Source organism: Thunnus albacares, chromosome 23, assembly GCF_914725855.1.
Source record: "Thunnus albacares chromosome 23, fThuAlb1.1, whole genome shotgun sequence".
NCBI lineage: Eukaryota > Metazoa > Chordata > Actinopteri > Scombriformes > Scombridae > Thunnus > Thunnus albacares.
This window is the reverse complement of record NC_058128.1, coordinates 8,813,725-8,823,566: the sequence shown is the minus strand read 5'-3', so window position 1 is coordinate 8,823,566 and position 9,842 is coordinate 8,813,725. Positions and strand designations below refer to the sequence as shown.

Here is a 9,842-nt window from a genome sequence, read left to right as displayed (position 1 = left end):
TTCACAGGGGCGGCGTGCCCGTGATTCATGCTCGTTCACGAGTGTGATTCCTCTGGTCTTGTCTAGATGGTAACCCTAGCTTGGCAAAAGATCTCGCGAGAGTGATTATTTTAACCAAAAACGATTATGATCTATCCCTATCCATGTGTTTTTTGTGCCTAAAGCGAACTACGGCGTTGTGACATCTTAAAACCTCATTATTTTGTGCAACGACAAACGACACACACAACGAAGAAACAACACGTACACATCTCGCGAGAGTTTCGCGAATCTAGGGTTACCGTCAAGACACGACCGGTTCCTCTCAAGTCTCTTGCTGTTTCTGTCAGCGGAGGACCCAACTTGTGCTGCACTATTAATAAATAATAATACATTTCATTTTTCATTTGCAGTGAATCTGAAAGTGCTATAGCATTAAAATCATACAACACTCAACATAAAGAAAATTTAAAATGAAAAAGCCTTCCTGAATAGAAAGGTTTTTAGGCCTTTTTTAAGAGTCTAGTGTGTATGCTATGAATTCAGATAGATCTTGTCAACTGGACATCCCCTTCAGATTATATAATCTTACAGATTATATATCGGATAGAGCCTTTTCTGTCAGACCACCACTATTATGGAATGACCTGCCCGAGAATCTCAGAGTTGCAAATTCAATATCTTCTTTTAAGTTGCTTTTGAAAACTCACTTTTATCGTAAGGCTTTCTTATCATCTTTATTTACTGATTTATTATTTTACCATACATAGTCATTTTATATTTGTTATGATATGATGACATATATGTGGGATTGCGTATCTGGTATTGTATTCTATCTTTTGTTGTTTTTTTTATCTCTACCTTGTAAAGCATTTATAATTGCTTGTTTTGATAAGTGCTATATAAATAAACTTTATTATTATTATAACTGGACAATTAGTGGAGAAGAAAATGACCATTGGCATGTTAAATTATCCACAAATGCTAATTAAAGATCCCCCGCAGACATGTTTTAAGATGTATAGAAAGTACTTAACAACAATAATAATTTGTGCCTGATATTTTTTCCACAAAAACACACATTTTCTCCCTCATTAAAAATCTGAATCATCATTATTGGTCAAGTATGTTTACACATACAAGGAATTTGACTCTGGTTTAGTGGCTCTCAATGTACTTACACAGAATAACAACACAATAATCTTTGGAAATATACAAAAAAGAATGACTATATATAGGTAAAACCATTTCTGTGAACTGTAAACAGGATACAAATAATGCAAAGATAAGTATTGAATGGTAAAAAAAAAAAAAAAAGTTACTTTATATACATACAGTAGGTATTATGTACATACTGTACATATAGTAGGTAAAAATCTAGAATCTATTATGCAAATATATTAAATTTCAGAGGTTGAACTGCTGGACACAAGATGTCTCTTACTTCACTGTAAAGTCAATTCAGTGTTTGTGCACTGGGGACCTCAAGTTTCAACATCACACTTTTGTAAGTTGAATATTGAACCAGGATTGTCTTCCAAACTATTTGTGATGTCACAAATTAATGCTCGTAGGTCCACCCCTTAAAATGAGAGTCTAGAGGAGCACAAAGAAACTTTCCACTTTCAGCAGATGAATGTGAGAACAGCCGTCTGGTCTCAAACTCTGCACATTCATCATTCTGCACAGTGAAGCTCAAACATCCAACTGTAGGAACAAGGAAGAAAAACATGTTTTTGACTGGGCTTTAAACTCTGTAATCATAAGACTGCTGGTTTAAGAATTACTTTCCTCCAGATTTTTTCAAAATTGTACATCAAACAAATCGTGCAATGGGCTATGCAGTGTAGCAGATTGTGCAATTCATGTTCGTGCTATCTTAATGACCATCTTATGAAAGTAAAGTCAGCTGTAGGAATGTGTTATCAGGAGTTTTTGTTTAAACTAATTGTTGCTTCCACCCCTGCTTCCTCCTCTTCCTCACATGGGGAAAAAGGGTAGGGTATCTATTTATTTTGCCTTACGGAGCCACATAACCATTTTGTATTATATTTAATTACTACATACTTTGTATTTATGATGTGTGACATGTATGGTTTTTACAGTATATCCACAAATACACACACAGATGACAATTTGACACCCAAAAAGGCTTCCTATGTAGGCCAGCAGTCCTTACTGTTTTATAACACTGCCATGAGAATCACTGTGACAGACATGGACCTATGTTTAAAAATCATGTGGCTATTTTGGATCAGAAGCCTTTATTTTATGACTGGCATGGCTGAAAAGCAGCACCTAAATCCGCTACCCAACACAGTAGGAGGCAACTAAGCTGTTATGTAACCCCCTTACACAAGAGCAGCATTTTGTATATTGAACTGATGTTGCGAAGGGATAGCCTATGAAACACTGACCACAAGATTAAATCACAGACAAAGGAAACAGATTATACAGGAAAATAGTCAGACGGCTACAACATTATTGAACTTTTCAAAAATATAGATAGATAGATAGATAGATAGATAGATAGACTATATACAATAACTAAATAGACTAACTAAAATATAAAAAATAAATAGAATATAGCCGTAACTGTAATATACTATTTACAGAGTATACACTGTTCAATGATGTTAATATGATATAGTATAGTACACTGTACATTAGTGTAAGTCAGGTGGATATTGTTAAGGTAAATCACACACAACAAAGCCTATGTTGATGTAGCTGAAAGTCTAGAAATGCACAATTCACACCGACCTTGTGGTTAAAATGTGAAGTCCAAATATCAGGGTAAAGGTGGAGGATACACAAACTCACTTCACTATATTACTTCACGATATTAAGGCTTACAAAAAATTAAATCAGACTGAATGAATAAAATCAGAATCAGGTTTATTGCCAAGTAGGTTTTAGGAATTTGCCTTGGTGTCGTGGTGCATAACAGTCAAAAAAATATACACAAAATTAATTAATCCTAAACAATATAAAGAAAGAAAGAATTTACAATAAAAAAAATATGTAAAATATATTCTATGTGAGAAGAGCTGTTGCAGGTTTAAATTTTAAATTGAAGAAAATGAAATGACCAGTATATACAGTGTGCAATTAATAATAATAATAATAATAATAATAATACAAGTTAGACGCACCATGTTATATCAAAGATCACACATGTGCAAGTATAAAATTATGGGGGTTTTAAGTTAATATAGTCTAATATGTATAAACAAATTCACTGTGTATAATTTCACTCAAGCTTTGAGAATTAAAATTAAATTAAAGCTACTATAAAACAATTCGTTTTGTGGAGAATACCCTATAATAACTAAGAGATTGCACTTTACCACCCTTTTGATTCATTTAACAACCACATCACTGGGTGTAAGCTGACACGTTTGACACTGGAGAAGAAAAAAAAAATTCTAGCAGTTTTTCCCGACAGCTTTATTGTTGTGGTGAACCAGTTGCTGTCATATCTTCAGAAATGTGTCTGTAGAAATCCCTCTGACATCACATGTAGAGAGAGGATGTCCTCATCGTTTCCATTTAATTGACCCTCCCCCACCCTGAACCGCATCCCCTCGCGCATGCGCTCTCGAGCGGGACCGCTGCTGCAACGGTTAGTGTGTTAACGGGCAGCCGGGGTTGTTTGAAATAAACTTAGAGGGAGGACGGAGGTGAAAAGTTGGGGCAGATCGAGCCACACTCACCCGCTTCTTAACGGAAAATGTTCGCTGTGGAGGACGCAGCGGTTAAAACGGTTGTCGTTATTTTTTTTTTATTTTTTATTTTTTTTCCGGGGAGGATAACATTATGCATCGCGTTTTCGGTCTGAAGATGACCTGAGCCCTGTAATGTGTAAGATTGTGGCGTAATAATGGTGGGAGATTAATAGTTATCCAAAGGCAATGAGTAATAATTGGTCGTTTTTTTTTTAAGAAAATGGTTGGTTTCTGATGACATCATGCAACCAGTATTTGTGGGCGGGTTCTGAGCTGTGAGGGGAGAGGGGCGCAGCCGGAGAGCAACGACGACCAGGCGCCATTAGGTACCAATGTAACAATAGTATGTGTACGATTTAATAAAAAAAGGCATTCCTGGTGGACAAAAGCTAGATGTGTCGACGCCAGACTGTTTCTTTTTGTTTATGAAATGTAAAACAGACTGTTTGCAACGGGTGATAAAAAGGATATTTCCTTTCCTAAACGAAGTTGGTAACCGTTGACGACTGGGAACAAGATGGCGTCGAAGGATTTTTTTTAGTGCACGGCGGGTCGAGCACTGTTGGGCGGCGGCGCCGTGCGCGCTCTCGGCACAATGTTATTATTTCCTGTTGTTTTATATCCTGAGACGTCCTTATTTAATTCGCAACCACATTTTAAAAAAAAAAAAAAAAAAGGAAAGAAAAAAAACAGATGTGATCCATGTGCTTATCTTTTTGAATTTGTTAGTCTACATTTTTGCCTTGTAGATGTGACGTGAACCCCGAAGTGCCATCAAAAGAAATCCCTTTTATGAGTTATCAGTATGAGTTATATAATCACGTCATTTCCTCTGCCAGATTTTACGCATAACTGCATAATTCGTCAAAGGGATAAACTACTAATGTACAACATAAAAACAGTAACCTCCCCAGGACTAGCTTTGTTTAGCTGTTGACCCCATCTAGTGGACTATGCAAGTAGAACATATTGAATTCATTGTTTTAACTATAATGGTTACATGTTTTCTAGTTCATACCGTGTAAATTATCACATTTATTGAGTTATTTATAAACATTTTTATTTGCTTTGTAGTTTTGATTATTCATTCCTTTCTAATTATTTTTTAATTATTTTAATTTGTTGGTTATTTATATTTTTGAAGTGATATGTTAAAGGATAGGTTCACAATTTTTCAAGTCTGTCTTAAAACAACAGTCAGGTGCCTATATGAGCACTGAAAGAGGTTTTCCCCGCTGTAATCATTCCTCCTGTTCATACTGGTTATTAAAAGATCCCTTCAAATACGCTTTCAATGTTAGTGATGGGGCCAAAATCTACAGTGTGTCCACACAGTCATTTTGTGCAAAAATACATTTAAAATTGATCTGAAGCTAATATGAGGCTTTAGCAGTCTGAGTTAATTGTATCGAGTGGATATCTGACACATTTACAATCTTTTTAGCATCAAATTCCCTCTCTGTGATTCCTCAGACAGTGTTTCCCTATTGAGCTGCGGTGGAAGTATAGTAACATAAAGAGGGACTTTGGCACTAAAAAGACTAACATTGAACGATGCCTTCTTGATTTACTTACACCTTTACTTACTTTGGCCTCCATCACAGTCCTCCTCCTGTGCAAAATGTATTTAAAAGTTTATTTGAAGCTTCAGCTGTCCAAATGAGTCAATTATGTAATGTATCGCACATTGAACTGTTTCAATAAAAATGTAATTAACTACTAATTGAGAATACTTCATTTGTTTGAGTGTATTTGTGTATAATGTATGGGCTAAGTTATGCAAATATTATAGCACGTGCTCACCCTTTATGCCCCAAATGACCCAATATATTAATAAATAATAACAATAATACATTTAATTTGTAGCACACTTTTCATTCATAGTGAAACTCGAAGTGCTACAGCTTTAAAAACATACAACACATAAAAAGAAAATAAAGAGGTTTTTTTTCAAAGAGTCTTGGGTTTGTGCTGCCCTCAGATGAGTATATTTAGCTCTTTTGGGTGATAAATACATTTTCTGACCCAGTAATAACTGTCTGTGAGTTAGTGTTTTAAATCAAAACGCAATCCAATTTAAAGTAACCGACCTTGTCAAGACATGTTTAAATTTTTACCGACCTAGTCAATGAATGTTTACATTTTCTTTCATGTTTAAATTTTTACATTTGAAGCAATAAAAAACTACACAAAGAACACTCAAACACCTGCAGAACAGGGCACCAGAGCAACAGGGGGCGCTGTGACGTATGAATGTGTTTTTCATTCAGCCAATCAGCACAGAGGAACAGCAGTGGTCTTCCGCACTCGATGTCCAATCACAGCAGTCGTTGTTGGCAGGGCCGTTTATTGACAAGGGGAGAAGGTGACTCCTCGACGAGCTGAGCCACAACTTGCACAAACCGTAACAAATAGCCCAAAAGAAGACTGTTGTGTGCCCGGTAAACAACCATGTCTTCTTTCGGAAGGGCGCTGGGAGTCCTCCGGACCGGCGCTCAGATGCTTAAACGCGGCCCACAAAGAATAACGACCAGAAAGTAAGTAACGTCAACCCCGCTAGCTAGCACCTTAGCTATTACCTTAGCTAACACACATCTGTAAACTAAAGATAATTTCGTTCTCAAAACTCTTAAGACCATCTTAATACTAGTCTGTATTCTACATTATCTTATCTTGACTTAATATTGATTTGTTAAATGTTTTGTTTTTTTATGTTCCAGTGGTAGTGGTGGTCCGCACATTGAGCCACAGTACAGGCAATATCCACAGCTGACGAAGAAACAGAAATTTGAGTCAGAGCTCATCAGTGGTGCCATGTGGTTTTGGATCCTTTGGCACTGCTGGCATGATCCAGATGCAGTGCTGGTAAGTCATTGCTTTTTATCAGTGGTGGATGATAAGTACTCAGATACTTATGTAAAAGTGCCAATGGAGCAATGTCATAATGTTCCATTACAAGTAAAAGTCCTGCATAAAATCCTACTTAAGTAAGAATACACGAGTATTAGTAGCACAAGGTACTAAATACTAATTTCGTTCATTTGACTGATATATTATTATATATGATTATGATATATGACATCATTAGATTAGTATTACTGAAGCATCAGTGTGTAAGCAGCATGTTACTGTTGTAGCTGCTGGAGGTGGAGATAGATTTAACTACTTTATATACAGTTAGATAGTTTAGTCCAGTGGTTCCCAACAGAGGGGTCGGGCCCCTCCAAAGGGTCACCAGATAAATCTGAGGGGTTGTGAGATGATTAATGGGAGAGGAAAGAAGAACAAACAAAGTTCTGATACACAAATCTGTTTTCAGTTTATGGACTTTTCCTCTAATCCTTGATTTCTGGTGAAATATTGGATCATTTAAAAACGTATTGAAATGAAACCATGTGAGAAGTTTAGAGGGAAAAAATCACTATTTGGTGGAGCTGTTAACAACTCATAGACATCTGAAATGTGACCCCGACTACACACTGCTTTTTGTAACACGTCAAAAGCCAAAAAGGTTGGAAACCACTGGTTTCATCTTTAACATTGTGTTGTATTTTAAAAGCTTGTTATATTATCCATTGTGTCAAATCTTCACCTGAAAAGTAACTAAAGCTGTCAAATAAATGTAGTGGAGTGGAAGTATAAAGTAGCATCAAATAGAAATACTCAAGTAAGGTACCAGCTCCTCAAAATTGTACTTAAATACATTGCTTGAGTAAATCTATTTAGTTACTCTCCACCACTGAGTTTTATGCAGCATCCAGTCTCATTTGTAATAAGGATGACTCAAAGGTTGGTCGATGTAGAAAAGATAGTTTAGGTGTGGCTCAATCTACAAGATGATTTTGGAAATTGTAGGTTTTCACCATCATATTCTCAGCAGTCAATGTCAGCTATTTCATTTTTAAATGCATGAATCCTGGCTCCTGTTTATACACTGGGCTGTAATTTCTGGTAGAATTGTTTACTTGTTACCAAAATTAGCTTTCCATATCTATAGTATGTGTTTGTGTACAACTGAAATTGTTTTCCAAACTTCACTGAAATATACTTGATCATTGTAGAGTGTTGAATGGGAACGCAGTAGTAAGATTATTCCTTCTTCTCCAGGGTCACTTCCCATGGCCTGATGCCTCCGAATGGACAGACGAGGAGCTTGGAATCCCAGCAGATGACGAGGAATAAGGTGATTTCTGCAGTGTCCTCTGCTGACATGAATACTGGTATCGTCATCTCTGAGTGCACTGAGGTTTACTGGCACAATATATAATCCAAATGTTATCATACTGGTTGGAACCAGCTCTTATTAACCCCAGTTAGTCATTAGCTCTCATACATGCGGGTCATAGTAATCATGGGTTTCTCTTAAAGATAATTAACCAGCAATGTTTGAAGAACACATAAGGTCATGTAAAAACACTTATCGTTGTTCTGATGGTAGTTTCACGATCCTCAAAGACTTCCATTCACTCAAAGATAAAAAAGATTTTTAATCTGTCTCCCAAGTTGTGCTTCTGTTTCCAAATCAAAACAAAGGTGACAGCTTGCGGGAAATAGAGTCACAAATTGAGAAACTGGTTGAAAAATCGTGCAGCAGATGGAATATTATTCAATCTTTCTGGTGATACCATCAGAACGACTAAGTGTTTTTAAACGACCTTCTGGGTTTTTCAAAGACTGATTATTAATTATCTTTTCTAGAAACCGATGGTTACCTCCTGTGATCTGTCTGTCTGTGGAGGAAAAAACATTTTGACATTGATATAAAAAAACAGAGCAGGGCCTTTTGCATTCTTATCATTTTAAATATAAATTTTTAATCTGGTTCCACTAAAACATTTTTAAATAGCTCTATTGACCCACTTAATTGGAGGGACGGTTGAACAACAGCCGTTTTATAAAAGCACACAGTTTGAGTTGTCATAGCAGGAAAAGCACAGGTGTTACATTAATGATGGCTCCAGTCTATTCAAGTGTCACGGTAAGCCATGACCTTGAAACCAAAACCACTATTGATTAAATTATAATAAATTATTCACACCTGTGTTTTTCCTACTGTAATGTACCAAAATGTCTGTAAAGATCATCTACAGTGTGCTGTTTTCTGTGCTCGTGGTTTTCTTTTACACCTTGCATTGATATACATGTGTTCTCCTGGTTGTGTCCAAAGTTATACTACATATACACCTATGAGCACTTTTTGGTCAGAGTACAAGTTGCTGCACATATACAGGACACAAAATTAGCACCAGCCAAATGCTGGTGGATCTGCTTCACTCACCAGCCAAAAAACAATGGTAATCTATTGAGTGGCTGGTAAAATTTCATCCACTCACCATTTGGCCGGTGGACAAAAAAGTTAATTTTGCACCCATAATTTTATCATTTCTTAATTGGTAAAACTGGCAGCAAACATCTAGTCTGTTCCACATCCACCATTATACTGATAATTCATTTTTGCCAGTATTTTGCCCGAGTTGCCTCTTGTGAAAACTTTTACATTTTAGTATTTGCAGAATGTAGATACAGATGTATGGTATTTAAAAATGGTGACAAATTTGCCAGGAGGTGGTGTGTACGCACCAGAAGACATGTAGTACATCAGTGCAGAGTGTAAAAGGGTTTCTGGCTGTCAGCAATGATTTGTTTTTTTGTTTTTTTTACTTTTTAATGGGAAGTTTCAACTTGCTAGACTTAGCTGTGTTTGTAATGCTGTGGCCTCACTGCTGGTGTTCTACATGATAATACATAAGTGGGTGCAGATGACATTTCTTTGATTCTGGGACTTCATGTTAGTTTTTTTGCTCACTTTTTATTGTAAAGAATAAGTTATTAAAACATCCGAGCATGGCGTCTACATGTGCCGCTCCAATGAATCAGATGAAAGCTCTCCTTTTGTATTTTCTGTATCCGTCGTCTTATCGTAAACATTATCTTGTTTTCTTTGTAGATCGTGAGTGATTGAAGCCGCCGGACAAGTCTTTGTGGAAATCTTCAGGATATTCTGAAAGTCATTGTTGTACATAGACTAATAAAATTATCTTTAAGTATGTTAAACTGTTGTCATCTTTTGTATTAACTTAAATGTGAAGAACATTATCATAGTAATCAGTTAATATCTGGCTCTAGCAACTTGCA

The 9,842-nt window shown here is 36.3% G+C and overlaps 1 protein-coding gene across 1 annotated transcript; it reads left to right on the top strand.

Moving 5' to 3' along the window:
• Nucleotides 1-5,993: 5,993 nt before the first annotated feature.
• Nucleotides 5,994-9,761, top strand: ndufb2 (NADH:ubiquinone oxidoreductase subunit B2). The gene is made up of 4 exons (XM_044343423.1): nt 5,994-6,244; nt 6,428-6,572; nt 7,815-7,890; nt 9,655-9,761. Exons 1-3 carry the CDS (start codon nt 6,159-6,161, stop codon nt 7,887-7,889), a joined length of 306 nt encoding a protein of 101 aa, XP_044199358.1. The 5' UTR covers nt 5,994-6,158; the 3' UTR covers nt 7,890; nt 9,655-9,761.
• Nucleotides 9,762-9,842: the final 81 nt, after the last annotated feature.

Coding starts and splice junctions, on each gene's coding strand:
- ndufb2 (XM_044343423.1), top strand. CDS start 6,159: ATGTCTTCTTTCGGAAGGGCGCTGGGAGTCCTCCGGACCGGCGCTCAG. Junction 6,245..6,427: donor CAAAGAATAACGACCAGAAA/GTAAGTAACGTC, acceptor TTTATGTTCCAG/TGGTAGTGGTGGTCCGCACA. Junction 6,573..7,814: donor ATGATCCAGATGCAGTGCTG/GTAAGTCATTGC, acceptor CTTCTTCTCCAG/GGTCACTTCCCATGGCCTGA.